This window comes from Saimiri boliviensis, chromosome 4 (genome assembly GCF_048565385.1).
Source record: "Saimiri boliviensis isolate mSaiBol1 chromosome 4, mSaiBol1.pri, whole genome shotgun sequence".
NCBI lineage: Eukaryota > Metazoa > Chordata > Mammalia > Primates > Cebidae > Saimiri > Saimiri boliviensis.
The window spans coordinates 1,397,659-1,414,645 of record NC_133452.1 but is presented as its reverse complement, the minus strand read 5'-3'; the positions used below and the strand labels follow the sequence as shown (position 1 = coordinate 1,414,645).

General features: G+C 40.8%; 1 protein-coding gene across 1 annotated transcript in view; it reads right to left on the bottom strand.

Moving 5' to 3' along the window:
• The window catches only part of WDR27 (WD repeat domain 27), a 233,972-nt gene that overhangs the window by 126,481 nt on the left and 90,504 nt on the right, over nt 1-16,987 (bottom strand). The window contains 1 exon segment of the mRNA XM_010331306.3: nt 8,367-8,464. Coding sequence (XP_010329608.3) covers nt 8,367-8,464 — 98 coding nt within the window.

The window sequence follows — 16,987 nt, the reverse complement described above, 5'->3', positions numbered from 1 at the left end:
GACACTTTACAAAAGAAGACATACAGGAGGCCAACAAACATACGAAAAAATCCTCATCATCACTGGTCATTAGAGAAATGCAAATCAAAACCACTTTGAGATACCATCTCACACCAGTTAGAATAGCGATCATTAAAAAATCTGGAGACAACAGATGCTGGAGAAGATGTGGAGAAATAGGAACACTTTTACACTGTTGGTGGGAGTGTAAATTAATTTAACCATTGTGGAAGACAGTGTGGCGATTCCTCAATGACCTAAAAATAGAAATCCCATTTGACCCAGCAATCCCATTACTGGGTATATATCCAAAGGATTATAAATCATTCTACTATAAGGACACATGCACATGAATGTTCACTGCAGCACTGTTTACAATAGCAAAGACCTGGAACCAACCCAAATGCCCATCGATGATAGACTGGATAAGGAAAATGTGGTACATATACACCATGGAATATTACGCAGCCATCAAAAACGATGATTTCGTGTCCTTTGTAGGGACATGGATGAACCTGGAAACCATCATTCTCAGCAAACTGACACAAGAGCAGAAAATCAAACACCGCATATTCTCACTCATAGGCGGGTGTTGAACAATGAGAACACATGGACACAGGGAGGGGAGCACTACACACTGGGGTCTGTTGGGGGGAAATGGGGGAGGGACGGGGAGGTAGGGAGGTGGGAAGAGACAGCATGGGGAGAAATGACAGATACAGGTGAGGGGAAGGAAGGCAGCAAACCACACTGCCATGTGTGTACCTATGCAACAATCTTGCATGTTCTTCACATGTACCCCCAAACCTAAAATGCAATTTAAAAAAAAGAAGAAGAAAATCTTAAAAAACAAAAAAAAATCTTCCAGACATTGGCCTAGGCAAAGAATTCATGACTAAGAACTCAAAGCCAGAGACAACATAAACCAAAGTAGACAAATGTGACACTTCATTAAACTACAAGTATTCTGCACAGCAAAAGAAATAATCAACAGAGTTAATGGAAAACCTGCAGAATGGGGGAAAACGTTTGCAAACTATTCATTTTACAGGGGACTAATATCCAAAATTTACAAGGAACTCAAAGGACTCAACAAAAAATACCACAAATAATTCCATTAAAAAGTGGGCAAAGGACATGAATGGATATTTTCACTTTATTTCACGTTCCAGGATACATGTACAGGATGTGCAGTTACACAGATAAACATATGCCCTAGTGGTTTGCTGCACAGATCAACCCATCACCTAGGCATTAAGCCCCACAAGCATTAGCTACTTAACCTGATGCTCTTCCTCTCCCTGCCCCACTGACAGGCCCCAGTGTGTATTGTTCTCCTCCCTGGGTCTTTGCATTCTCATTGTTCAGCTTCCACTTATAAGTGAGCACATGCAGTGTTTGGTTTTCTGTTCCTGCATCTGTTTGCTGAGGATAGTGGCTTCCAGCCCCATCCATATCCCTGTAAAGGACATGATCTCATTCCTTTTGATGGCTGCATAGTATTCTATGGTATATATGTACCACATTTTCTTTATCCAGTCTATCATTGATGGGCATCTGGGTTGATTCCATGTGTTTGCTATCATAAATAGAACTGCAATGAGCTTATGCACACATGTATCTTTACAGAAGAATAATTTATATTCCTTTGGGTATATACCCAGTATTAGGATTGCTGGATCAAATGATATTTCTGGTTCTAGGTCTCTGAGGAATTGCCACATTGTCTTCCACAAGGGTTGAACTAATTGACATTCCCACCAACAGTGTAAAAGCATTTTTTTTTTTATTGCATTTTAGGTTTTGGGGTACATGTGATGAACATGCAAGATTGTTGCATAGGTACACACATGGCAGTGTGCTTTGCTTCCTTCCGTCCCCTCACCTGTATCTGTCATTTCTCCCCATGCTATCTTTTCCCACCTCCCCACCCCCCGCCCCTCCCCCATTTCCCCCCAACGGATCCCAGTCACAAGAGCAGAAAATCAAACACCGTATATTCTCGCTCATAGGCGGCTGTTGAACAATGAGTGTAAAAGCATTTTAAAAGAGGATATACAAATGGCCAGCAAGCATACATATGAAAAAATGCTCAACATCACTAATCATCAGAGAAATGCAAATTAAAACCACAATGAGATTTCATCTTACACCAGTCAGAATGCCTATTACTGAAAAGACAAAAAGTAACAGATGTTTGCAAGGATGCAGAGAAAAGGGAAAGTTTATACAATGTTGACGGGAATGTAAATTAGTACAACTTCCATGCAAAATAGTGTAAAGATCTCTCAAAGAACTAAAAATATAACTACCAATCATTCCAGAAAGCCCACCACTGGGTATCTACCTGAAGAAAAAGAAATCATTATTTCAAAAAGACAATGCACTCGTATGTTTACTGCAGCACTATTTACAATACCAAAGACATGGAATCAATCTAAGTGCCCATTAACAGATGACTGAATAAAGAAAATGTAGTATATTTGTGTATGTGTCATGCAAATATAATGTAACATTATTCAGTAATGAAAAAAGTAGATCAAATAACACATGTTCCCACTTATGTGTGGGAGCTAAATAATGTATACACATGAGCACAGAGTATGAAACAATAGACACTGGAGACTCAGAATGGTAGAGGGTGGGAGGGGGATGGAGGAAAAAAATTACTTAATGGGTACAATGCACATTATTTGGGTGAAGGATACCTTAAAAGCCGTGACTTCACCACTACAAATCTGACCATGTAACAAAATTACACTTGTACCTCCTAAATGTATAAAAATAAAAAAATACGTAAATAAGCAATTGGCTGTTTGCTAAATACTAAGAATGTGTCAGGAGTTAACTATACAGTCATGCATCACTTAATGCCGGGGATACATTCTGAGAAATATGTCGTTAGGCGATTTTGTCCCTGTGTGAACATCACAGAGTATACTTAACACATGCCTAGATGGTGTAGCAACTACACACCTAAGCTGTGTAGTGTAGCCTATTGCTTCTAGGCTACAAACATGTATAACTTGCAACTGTACTAAGCAACTGTAACACAATGGTAAGTATTTGAATATCTAAGCAAAGAAAAGGCACAGTAAAAATATGATATAAAAGATAAAAATGATATCTCCATAGTGTTTTCCATGGAACTAAAAATGGATAAAAGTATATCTAGCATACCATCCAGCAATCTCACTACTGGGTATCTACCCAAAGGAAAATAAGTCATTATATCAAAAAGATAACTGTGTGTGCATGTTTATTGCAGTACAGTTCACAATTGCAAAGATATGAAAGCAACCTCAGTGCCCATCAATCAATGTATTAGTCCATTTTCATGCTGCTAACAAAGACATCCCCTAGAATGGGCAATTTACAAAAGAAAGAGGTTTAATTGGACTTATAGCTCCATGTGGCTGGGAAAGCCTCACAATCATGGCTGAAGGCAAGGAGGGGCAAGTCATGTCTTACATGAATGGCAGCAGGCAGACACAATGAAGAAGGCGCAAAAGCAGAAACCCCTGATAAAACCATCATATCTCATGAGAATTATTGACTGTCATGAGATCAGTATGGGGGAAACTGCCCATATGATTCAATTATCTCCCACCAGGCCCCTCACACAGTGGGAATTACGGGAGTACAATTCAAGATTAGATTTGGGTGGGGATGCAAAGTGAAACCATATCATTCCACTCCTGGCCCGTCTAAATCTCATGTCCTCACATTTCAAAACTAACCATGCCTTCCCAACAGTCCCCTAAAGTCTTAACTTACTTCAGCGTTAACCCAAAAGTCCACAACCCAGTGTCGCATCTGAGACAAGCCAAGTCCCTTCAGCCTATAAGCCTTACAGTTTCATGGGGCTGGAGAAGCCTCACAATCATCAAAAGCAAGCTAGTTACTTCCTAGATACAGTGGGGTACAGGTATTGGGTAAACACAGCCATCCCAAATAGGAAGCACTGGCCAAAACAAAGGGGCTGGAGGCCCCATGCAAGTCTGAAATCCAATGTGGTGCTCCAAATCTTAAAGCTCCAAAATGATCTCCTTGGATGCCAAGTCTCACATCCAGGTCACACTGACACAAGTGGTGGGTTCCCATGGTCATAGGCAGCTCTGTCCCTGTGGCTTTGCAGGATACAGCCTACCTCCCGGCTGCTTTCACAGGCTGGTGTGGTCTGCAGCTTTTCCAGTCTCACAGTGCAAGCTGTAGGTGGATCTACCATTCTGGGTCTAGAGAATGGAGGCCCTCTTCTCAACTCCACTAGGCAGTGCCCCCAGTAGGGACTCAGACCCCACATTTCCCTTCTGCACTGCCCTAGCAGAGGTTCTCCAAGGGGTCCTTGCCCCTGCAAAAACTTCTGCCTTGGCATCCAGGTGTTTCCATACATCTGAAATCTAGACAGAAGTTCCCAAACTTCAATTCTTGACTTCTGTGCATCCGCAGGCTCGGCATCATATAGAAGCTACTAAGGCTTAAGGCTTGCACCCTCTGAAGACATGGCATGAGCTCTACATTGGCCCCTTTCAGCCATGGCTGGAGCGGCTGGGATGCAGGGCACCAAGTCCCTAGGCTGCACATAGCACAGGGACCCTGGGCCCAACCCATGAAACCACGTTTTCCTCCTAGGTCTCTGGGTCTGTGATGGAAGGGGCTACAGTGAAGACCTCTGACATGGATTAAAGACATTTTCCCCATTGTCTTGGCAATTAACATTTGGCTCCTCATTACTTACACAAATTTCTGCAGCCAGCTTGAATTTCTCCTCAGAAAATGGGATTTTCTTTTCTATCACATTGTCAGGCTGCAAATTTTCCAACCTTTTATGCTCTGTTTCCCTTTCAAAACTGAATGCCTTTAACAGCACCCAAATCACCTCCTGAATGCTTTGCTGGTGAAATTTCTTCCACCAGCGACCCTAAATCACATCTCTCAAGTTCAAAGTTCCACAAATCTCTAGGGCAGGGGAAAAATTCCACCAGTCTCTTTGCTAAAACATAACAAAAGTTACCTTTGCTCCAGTTCCTAACAAGTTCCTCATCTCCATCTGAGACCACCTCAGCTTGGACCTTATTGTCCATATCACTACCAGCATTTTGGGCAAAGCCATTCAACAAGTCTCTAGAAACTTCCAAACTTTCCCACATTTTCCTGTCCTCTGAGCCCTACAAACTGTTCCAACCTTTGCCTGCTATCCAGTTCCAAAGTCACTTCCACATTTTTGGGTATTTTCTCAGCAGCACCCCACTCTACTGGTACAAATTTGCTGTATTAGTCTGCTTTTGTGCTGCTGATAAAGACATACCCAAGACTGGGAAATTTACAAAAGAAAGAGGTTTAACTGGACTTACAGTTCCATGTGGCTGGGGAAGCCTCAGAATCATGGTGGAAGGCAAGGAGGAGCAAGAGCTGTCTTACATGGACAGCAGCAGGCAAAGACACAATGAGAAGGAGCAAAAGCAGAAACCCCTGATAAAACCATCAGATCTCACGAGACTTATTCACTGCCACCACAAAAGCATGAGGAAACTGGCCCCATGATTTAATTGTCTTCCACTGTCCCTCCCCCAACACGTATGATTCAAGATGAGATTCGGGTGGGGACATGGTCAAACCATCTCAACCAATGAGTGAAAAAAGAAAACGTGGTATATATACACCATGAAATACTACTCGGCCATAAAAAAGAACAAAATAATGTATTTTGTAGCAACTTGACAGAAGCTGGAGGCCACTATTTTAAGTGAATTAACTCAGAAATGAAAATCCTAATACTTTTTTCTAAAATATATGCTTTAAGTTCTGGGGTACATGTGCAGACTGTGCAGGTTTGTTACATAGGTATACACATGCCATGGTGGTTTGCTGCATCCATTACCCCATCATCTACATTAGGTATTTCTCCTAATGCTATCCTTCCCCTATCTCCCACCCCCTGCTACCTCCCATAGCCCCCTATCCCCCTACAGGCCCCAGTGTGTGATGTTCCCCTCCCTATGTCCATGTGTTCTCATTGTTCAACACCCACTTATGAGTGAGATCATGCGGTTTTTGGAAAAACCTAATACTTTATGTTCTTACTTCTAAGTGGGAGCTAAGCTGAGAGTACACAAAGGAGACTCACAAGGGGAGGGTGGGAGGTGGGTGAGGGGTAAAAAATGACATATTGGCTACAATGTATAGACTCAGGTGGCAGGTGCACTGAAATCTTAGACTTCACTACTATACGATTCATTTGCATAACCAAAAGCCACTTGTACCACAAAAGCTACTGAAATTTAAAAAAAAAATTAAATAAAAGATTAAAAAGGGTGCACCTGTATAGGGTCCTTGCCATGACTGGAGCCTGCAAGACTGGAGGCTGCCCTTAGCAGGTCACTGAGCAAGAGGTGAGTGAATGTGAAGATCCTGGGCATGACCGTCACTGCTGCAGACTTTATAAACACTAGACACTTAGGCTACACAAAATTTATTTTAAAATATTTTTATTTGCTCAATAACAAACATTAGTTTACTGTAACTTTTTTAGTTTATATACTTTTTAAAAACTCTATGCTAATGTCACTTAGCTCAAAACACAAATGCATTGCACAGCTGTACAAAAATATTTTATTTCTTTATATTCTTACTCTACATGCTTTCTTCTATTTTGAACTTTTTCTTACTTTTTAAACCTTTTGTTAAAAACTAAGACAAAAACACACACTGTAGCCTAGGCCTACATGGAGTCAGGATCATCAACATCATCGTCTTCCCCATCCACATCTTGTCCTACTGGAAAATCTCCAGGGGCAGTGATACACAGGGCCATAACCTCCTGTGATAACAATGTCGTGGCTGGGCATGATGGCTCACACCTGTAATCCCAACAATTTGGGAGGCCAAGGTAGGTGGATCACTTGAGGTCAGGAGTTCAAGACAAACCTAGGCAACATGGTGAAAACCTGTCTCTACTAAAAACACAAAAATTAGCCAGGCATGGTGGTGGTACATGTCTGTAGTCCCAGCTACTTGGGAGGTTGAGGCAGGAGAATGGCTGAACCCTGGAGGCAGAGGTTGTAGTGAGCCAAGACTGCACCATTGTACTCCAGCTTGGGTGATAGAGTGAGATTCCATCTCAAACCAACAAACAAATAAGAAATTGGCTGGGCATGGTGGCACTTGCCTGTAAACTCAGGAGGCTGAGGCAAGAGAAACACTTGAACCCAGTGGTGGGTGGTGGGGAGTGGAGGTTGCAGTGAGCTGAGATCGTGCCACTGCACTCCAGCCTGGATGACAGAGCACGACGCTGCCTTAAAAAAAAAAAAAAGGCTTCTTCTGGACACCTCCTGCAGGAACTGCCTGAGGCTGCTTTACAGTTAACTTTTTTTATAAGTAGAAGAAATTTACTCTAAAATCATGATAAAAAGTAGTAAGTAAATTAATAAACAAAAAGAATTTTTCAGCTCCATCATAACCTTACGCCACCAGCAATGTGATATGGTCAGGCATTGATCAAGACGTCATCATGTGCAACATGACTGCTCATACAGATTCTCATCACTAATTTGAAATCACAATTGTCAACAAACCTGCCATAAGTTTTATTATTGCATTCAACAATAAACAACAAATCTTGTTATATCATGACTTTTTAAATGTCAATAATTACATGTCAATATAACTGGTTTCCTTCATAATCCTATATATTTCATTTTATGCATTTAACAGTCTTCTTAAAAAGTGTCCAGAAGAGTTTATTGCCAAATTTTCAATGGTACAATGACAATAACAAGGTTAAGAATTCCTATCCTAAAAGATTTGCAAATATTTTCCTGATAAAACTAAGGTGGTTTCTAACTTTTTTGTAAAAGGCATTCTCAAAGTCTACTAAAGCATCTAAAATATGCATGATGTGAAATGAGAAGTAATTTACTTAATGATAGTATAACTAAGGAAATGCCCTCCCAACTGTGACGTGAGAAGCAGGAAAAGTAGAGTTAGGTACCACTGGTCCTGCGTTACAGGGGTGCTCGGCGCCTGATGGGCGGCACCCAACAGAGATGGGAACACGCTTGGGAGAGAGGGCAGTCATCACACCACAGGGGTAACTGTGGTTTAGGAGCTTCCAACCAATGCCTCCGTCAACATCACTGATGCTCAGGAGAGGCCTGCGATTACTCTCCTAAGCCACATGTGGCAGAAAGACCAACTAGTGCTTCACCATTCCAAAGGTAGAGCTACCTCTTCTGTGCATAAATCACCCTTAGATTAGTCAGTGTGCACAGAATAACCACAACCTCATTACATTCGGAAAAGAGCCGATTGCACTTAGAGCTCTTGAGCTCCCCACCTCTGCACTGCAGGGCACACAGCAGCCTTACCTCAGAGTTCTCAGGTCCCACAGTCTCATCCCATCGCCAATGGCCGTGGTCAGGAAAAGGTTATAAGCCTGAGGCTGTTGGGTCGTAAATGATGAACCCTATAATTGTAAGGGGGAAATCAAGATGTATTTTCAAAGGTTGAATTAATAAGCATTATGCTAATGACACCTCATAATTGCTGATTCTCAAGTAAGATATTAACACAACTATTTCTTATTTATAACAATTTCAGAATTGGACTGCAAAAACTTGTACATAAAATAGTTAATGAGGGTATATTTTGACCTAGAGAATTACTGATATATGTTCTTTTTATGTGTAATGCCACTGAGAGGTACGGAAGTACAAAATAGTCAAAGACCAAAAGACCAAGAGAGTAACACGCCACAATTTATGTTTAGAATATAGGCCATAAGCCATGTTCAGTAAATCATCTGAAACATGCCTCTCAACAAGGCATTTAAAGTGAAGGTGACTTATTAATCTACCAATTATCAACCCCTAAGATACACCGAGCAGGCTCCTGCAATGGTGAGGCAGGTGAGCTCCCTCCGGGCCTCAAGTCCCAGCCCTGGCTCTGACTTGCTCCCCTTTCCCTGTGCTGCTATCCAAACTAAGTGGAACTGACTCCATCTACAGAACCATTTGGCACAAAACATTACCTAAAAACTTCATGAGAAATAATGATTTCCATCCTCTTGGGTCAAGAATATTCAAAATATTAAGACAAATTTCATGAAGGATATCCAAACCATTGATGCTTAAAATGTGCTTAGACATCATCCTTCATTTGCAAACAGAAAATAAAAGCTTACTAAGTTCAATAATAACAAATTAATAATAATTCAAGGCCAGGTGCAGTGGCTCACGCCTGTAATCCCAGCACTTTGGGAAGCTGAGGTGGGCAGATCACCTGAAGTCAGGAGTTTGAGACCAGCCTGGCCAACATGGTGAAACCCCATCTCTATAAAAATACAAAAAATTAGCCAGATGTAGTGGTGCATGCCTATAATCCCGGCTACTTTAGGAGGCTGAGGCAGAACAATTGCTTCAACACAGGAGGCAAAGGTTGCAGTGAGGCAAGATCACACCACTGCACTCCAGCTTGGGCAAAAGAGTGAGACTCTGTCTCAAAAAAAAAAAAAAAAAAAAAAAAAAGCTGTAATACATATTTTAAAATAATAATAATTGACACTAATAATTCAGCAGGCATTTAACAAATATTTACAGATCATCTACTGAATGCTGGTGTTATAAGAGATACTCAGCATAAAAAAAAGAAAACGTAGACTTAGTCTAACGAAGACAGACAAGGCGGCGGCACCGACAACACCTTACACAGTGGCTACCGGAGGCTAAAGAGTAAAAACCTCAACAGAACGGAAATAATACGTAATGGCCAAACCTTTCAACAGTAAAGGTAAACTTTTTAAAAATGTGTTCAATCCAGTAGAGGGTAAGAAAGAAGAAATAAAGAACCAAAGAAAATTCATGACAAGGAGAAAGCAAAGAAATAAAAAATGTGTAAGAGAAAGCACAAATGATATTGAATATATGAATAATCATAATTTCAAACAGACTAAACTCAACAATATTAGGCTGGATTTCATTATTATCATTATTATTATTTCACTTTTATTTTAGGTTCAGGGGCACATGTTCAGGTTTGTTATATAGGTAAACTTGTGTCACAGGGGTTTGTTGTACAGATTATATCACCACCCAAATACTAAGCCTGGTACCAATAACTATTTTTCCTGCTCCTCTCCCTGCTCCCATCCTCCAGCCTCAAGCAGACCTCAGTGTCTGTTGTTCCCTTCTTTGGTTCATGAGTTCTCATCATTTAGCTCAAAATAGCATAGTATTGATAATAAAGCCACATACCTACAACCATCTGATCTTCAACAGGACTGACAAAAACAAGCAATGGGGAATGGACTCCCTGTTCAATAAATGGTGCTGGGATAACTGACTAACCTTGTGCAGAAGATTGAAATTGGACACCTTCCTTACACCATACACAAAAATCAACTTAAGATGGATTAAAGACTTAAATGTAAAACCCAAAACTATAAAAACCCTGGAAGACAACCTAGGCAATACCATCCTGGACACAGGAACTGGCAAAGATTTCATGACAAAGACATCAAAAGCAATCGCAACAAAAGCAAAAAATTGACAAGTGAGATCTAACTAAACTTTAGGGCTTCTGCACAGCAAAAGAAAGTATAAACAGGGCCGGGCGCGGTGGCTCAAGCCTGTAATCCCAGCACTTTGGGAGGCCGAGGCGGGTGGATCACGAGGTCTAGAGATCGAGACCATCCTGGTCAACATGGTGAAACCCCGTCTCTACTAAAAATACAAAAAATTAGCTGGGCGTGGTGGCGCGTGCCTGTAATCCCAGCTACTCAGGAGGCCGAGACAGGAGAATTGCCTGAACCCAGGAGGCGGAGGTTGCGGTGAGCCGAGATCGCGCCATTGCACTCCAGCCTGGGTAACAAGAGCGAAACTCCGTCTCAAAAAAAAAAAAAAAAAAAAAGAAAGTATAAACAGGGTAAACAGATGACCTACAGAATGGGAGAAAATATTTCCAAATTATGCATCTAACAAAGGTCTAATATTCAGCATCTACAAGAAACAGGCTAGATTTTAAGAAAAAGACTGAAAACTTAATTTAAAAAAAAGTTGAAAGTGAAAGGTGGAGATCAAACAGTACACGTGAACTACAAAGAGGTAAGATTATGTAAGCACTAGAGAAAAACAGATACAAGGTAAAGAAACTCTCATAAGAAACAGTTTCTTCAAGAAAATGATAAAAGAAAACTGCACATGAAAATATAAGACTGAACTTAAATATGCCCAATAACGTGTCCTTCAAATACATAAAGCAATAGTCAACAGACTTATACGAAGAAACTAAGATTACAACCACAGTGATAGATTTTAACGCATCTCTCAGTAATTAAAAAAATCAAGCAATAGAAAGCCTTGAACAATTTAAACACACTTAACAAGTGTGAGTCAAAGAATATCTGTGTAGACATGTACCCACTAATCAGCAAAACCACATTTTTCTCACACACCTATGTAATATTAAAAACAAACCATATGTCAAGTTTCTCAATAGATAAAAATCTCAAAGATATCAAGAAAATCAGTACTATATATGGTGATTAGCTAAGTGTGTTGATGGCAGCAGCTCAAACCAGCCACAGCAACAGAACTGGCTCGTCTGCAGAGCGTGTGCTTGCGCGCTCGCTCGCGCGCTCTCTCTCTCTCTCTCTTTCTCTCTCTTTCAAGAGAGGGGCCTCCCAAAGGAAACAGCCAGCCTGAAGTGGATTGTGCCAGATTTTATAGGCAGTCTTGAGGCAATGCCTGATAAACATAGAGCCCACAGATTGGTTCGATCAAGTATGACATTTACATGATGGGCAAGAAAGGGCTCGTTGCACCACCCTAATCCTTTTTTTTTTTAAGACAGTTTCACTCTTGTTCAGGCTGGAGTGCAATGGTACAATCTCGGCTCACTGCAAACTTCTCCTCCTGGTTTCAAGCAATTTTCCTGCCTCGGCCTCCCACGTAGCTGGATTACAGGGGCACACCACCACACTCGGCTAATTTTGTATTTTTAGTAGAAATGGGATTTCATCATGTTGGCAGGGCTGGTCTCAAACTCCTACAGCCGTGAGCCACTGCGCCCTGCCACCCCACCCTAATCTTGTTATGCAAATGGACTTTCTATTTGGCCAGCCCCATCTTGTCTGCTGCACACTGTACACGTGGCTGGTAGAAGAGAGAAGATGGAGCAGTCATTTTGAAGGTGCCTACTCCGAGGTAGCCTTTCCTACTGGCACAACTGCTGGCATTCACTGGTGTGAGCTTCCAGCCTGTTTGTCTATGTCTGCAGCTCGATTTTACAGCCTGCTCTTTGTTAGAAAAGAAAATGATTTGGGGTCTGCTTTTCGTTAAAAGGAAAACCTTGCCGAGGATTCCCATACCCTCACTATCGCCTCAGTAATGTCTTCTTAACTCCTATATTATTGTTTTTCAATGGGTACTAGGGAAAGACCCACACCAAATTCAGTAGTGGTTATCAGAGAAGAAGAAAAAGGAGGGATGTGGGTAGGGTTTTCTTTGTATCAATAATCATTTCATTTCTTTTTTAAAAATACAGCAAGATCTAAAACCAATAAAGCAAAATAACATAAGTGATTATTTCTGAAATCTAAAATCATGTGTAATCAAATTATGTCATTAAAAAAGCTGTTTAAACTTTTACACATTCTTGTTCATAGTTCAAATTAGCTGTCTAGTATTATATATTTATATCACAAAATAGTATATATTTTAGTCAGTCGGGCAAAAAGAGTAGTATCCTGTCAAGTTTTAGAAATACATAAAGTATCTACACCTGCTATGATTTAAGGATAACAATAAATCATAAAACACTTATTTTCATTTTTTAAATGAGTCATTTATTAACATAACACATAAAACAAGAAAATATGGCCATCATCTTTTGATGTGTTTGGTACTCTTGTTAATACTATACTAAAATGAAATAAAAATTCTGTTTGTCTAACAAAATTAAGATAACTATAGAAGTTATTTTCAGAAGAGATCATTTTAATGGTAGTGCACTAGGATGACTGCAAAAAAAAGTCATTGATACATGACTAATGTGGTTGTGCTGGTTACTAAGCTTAGAAGAAATTAGAAATGCCCTATTTTATATTTTACTGGAAATACAGCATTTGGGCCAATTATAATTTTTGCTTCTTCTGTATTTGGACTTGCAGGATGACAGTTTGTGAGTAGCAGCCCCACATGGCTGTGGTTAGTTTGATATACATTGTGCAACTGAACAAAAATGTAAGAGAAAGTATTTTTTAAAAAGCTATTAAAACATAGTGTAAACCTCTGTAACCTTATACTCTTTCCTTTCATTCCATCGAATATCATTCAGATGTTTATTTTCAGGAAGTAAAACCCGTAATTTCCCCATAAAAAGCCTCAGAACTATTTTTCTTAATATAACACTTCTCATCCAAGAGTACACCACAATGATTCACAAAATATTACAATCCTTACTGAAAGACCACAGAGATTTGAGGAAGATTCAAGCTACTGTATAGGCATTGCTCAAGCTGCTACAAAATGTAGATATTTTAAGCAGTTTCCTAAAGCAAAGACACTAAACCTCTTAACAAAAAGCTAAGATTTTAAAAGAGAGAAACTCTCCTTAAATTGGGAAATTAGATGGTCACTATGTCATTCCAGAAACAAAGCGAGGCACATCTACACAACGTGGCTCGTCACAGGGCCAATTCGTGAAAACAGTCTTCACCACAGCACTTGGCATGAAACATCCTATGCACCTCTTGTTAACGAAAGTGTAAAACTGTGTAAAATATTTGGAGAGATTTATTCTGAGCCAGACGTGAGTGACCATGACCCATGACAGAGCCCTCAGGAGGTCCTCAGAACATGTGCCCAAGGTGGTCAGGGCGCAGCTTGGTTGTATACATTTTAGGGAGGCATGAGACATAAATCAAATATATCTAAGAAATACGTTGGTTTGGTCCAGAAAGGCAGGAAAACTCAAAGTGGGGGCTTCCAGGCTACAAGTAAATTTAAATATTTTCTGGTTGACAATTGGTTGAGTTTGTCTAAAGACTTGGGTTCAATAGAAAGGAAATGTTCAGGTTAAGATAAAAGATGGTAGAGACCAAGGTTCTTTTGAATCTTACAGTGGCTGCCCTTAGAGATAATAGATGACAAATGTTTCCTATTCAGATCTTTAAAAGGTGCTAGGCTCTTCCTTTAGTTTTGGGAGGGGCTGGAAGAAAGAGATCTAGATATGTTAATAGAGATTCTTCACAGATGCACACCTTCCCCCACAAAGGACAGCTTGGCAGGGCCATTTCAAGATACGGCAAAGGAAATACGTTTTGGGGTAAAATATTTTGATTTTCCTCCTTGTCATAACTTATGCCAGAGTCAGTTTGGAAAGCAAGTCACGATACACAGGGTTAAATAAAACCCATCTGATGAGAACTGTGGTTTGTAGGGCACATCCTGGGCTGTAACATGGGCAAATGATGAAGGCAGGTATCCTTGCGATTGACCAGGCACCGAGGTAAGACTCTCTTCCCTAGTCAAGTCTGTGAGCAATGCTGGAGTTTTTGAGCACATCAATAAAGAGTGTCTGCTTTGCCTCTACTTAAAAGGAGAAGGATTTAAATGTTAAGTGCACTCTGAATGAAGAGAACCCCTAAACAGGCTTTGTGTGAACAACATGACTGTTTATTCACCTGGGTGCAGGCAGGCTGAGTCAGAAAAGAGTCAGCGGAAGGTGGTGGGATAGGAGTTGGTTTTATATGTTTGGGGTAGGCAGTGGAAAGTTACAGAAGTTATAATTCAGGGTGGTTTTTGCAAGCTGGGGAGGTGTTGCCAGGAGGCAGGGGTGTCACTAGGTCTAAGGTCCAGTGTCACTAAGTTGGCTTATCAGTTGAGGCAGGAACGGTTGAGGCAGGAACAACAGCAAAATGTTGCAAGGTTGGTTAATCATTTTGCAGGGTCCAATGTCACAAGGTTGACTCAGACCTTCTGGCTCTGGGAGTCCATCTGGAGGTGTACATGCAGGTCACAGGGGTCACGATGGCATAGTCCATGGTGCAGTCTGCTTAAAGAACCTTGCACTCCCCAGACCCCTTAATCAGAGCTTAGTCCCTTTTAGGGCACACCTTAACTGCAAGGATGCTTTCTCAGGGAGTCAGTTTGTCCAGATGTCCATGTGAAAATAAAACAAACCTTGGGACCCCCTAATCACCAAGCCAAGGGAAAAGTCAAGCTGGGAACTGCCTCAGGCAAACCAGCCTCCCATTCTATTCCTAAATAAGATGGCTACAGAGGTAAGAAGGTACAGAACTCCCTTAAAATTTGCTCACAAGGAAATTCCCTGTGGACAAAGGACAGACAGAACTCAAAGTCATCCCTCTGAGGCTCCCCTGAGACAAGTGTGTATCTGTTGCTTGCTCTCCCTTATTGTTTATGCAAAAATGCAGATTCACTGAGCCAGACTAAATTGTGTCTTCAGTAGAAGGATAATCATGGACTCATAAGAATGCAACCTTTCGCCATTTATCTGCTTATGACCTGGAAGCCCTCGCCTCAAGTTGTCCTGATTTACCTGACTGAACCAAGATACATATTGATTAGTATCTCATCTCTCCCTAAAATGTATAAAACCACGCTGTATCCTGACCACCATCATCAGGACCTCCTGACACTATGTCATGGGTGCATCCTTAACCTTGGTGAAATAAACTTTCTAACTGACTGAGACTTGTCTTAGATATTTTGCGTTAACAAGGGCCTTGAGGTCCACTCCTCCATCGGCTTCACCACACAGCTTACCTCCTGCGCTCTGCTCCTCTAGACATAGGCCTGGCTCCCTTCCCAGTGTCATGAACCGGCTGCTCCAGTGACCTGATCAACACAGAGCACCTGACCTCATGTAATACACGTGTTCCTTTGTAAGAAAATACATTCCTCAAGCACAAGGACTTTGCCCTTTCTTCACTCATCTAACTTTATTCATGGAACACTGCCAAGCACAGAGTAGCAGCTAATACATATTTTAAATAAATTAATTAATAAGCAGTTCAATGCAGATACTTTAAAAGCACATACATATGCACACACATGCACACATACATATAACTACACATTCACACATATGCATCACACATGCATTCATTATATACATACACACATAACCATTCATGCATGTACACATACATACCCACATGCACGCACACATACATATACATTCACGCATACACACATGCATGCACACATATACACACGTGCATGCACACATATACATACCCACATGCACTCATGCATATACGTATGCACACACATGCATATACATGCACACACATGCACACATGCATACCCCAAAACATGTTTTTTTGCCATATCTTGAAATGGCCCTGCCAAGCTGTCCTTTGTGGGGGAAAATGTGCATCTGTAAAGAATCTCCATTAACATAGCTAGATATCTTTCTTCCAGCTCCTCCCAATACTAAACAGATGAATAGTCTAGCACCTTTTAAAGATCTAAATAGGAAACATTTGTCATCTATTACCTCTAAGGGCAGCCATTGTAAGACTTCAAAAGAATCTTGGTCTCCACCATCTTTTATCTTAACTTGAACATTTCTTTTCTATGGAACCCAAGTCTTTAGACAAACTCAATCAATTGACAACCAGAAAATGTTTACATTTACCAATAGCCTGGAAGCACCCCACTACCCACACACCTGCTTTGAGTTTTCCCACCTTTCTGGACCAAACCAATGTATTTCTTAAATGTATTTGATTGATGTCTCCTGCCTTCCTAAAATGTACAAAACCAAGCTGCACCCCAACCACCCTGGGTACATGTTCTGAGGACCTCCTGAAGGCTATGTCACGGGCCATGGTCACTCATGTCTGGCTCAGAATAAATCTCTTCCAATATTTTACAGGTTTGAATCTTTTTGTCAACAGACATATTGTGTAGTGTGAAGTCTGGGCTTTAGTGTAGCCACCACCCCAATATTGTACATTGTA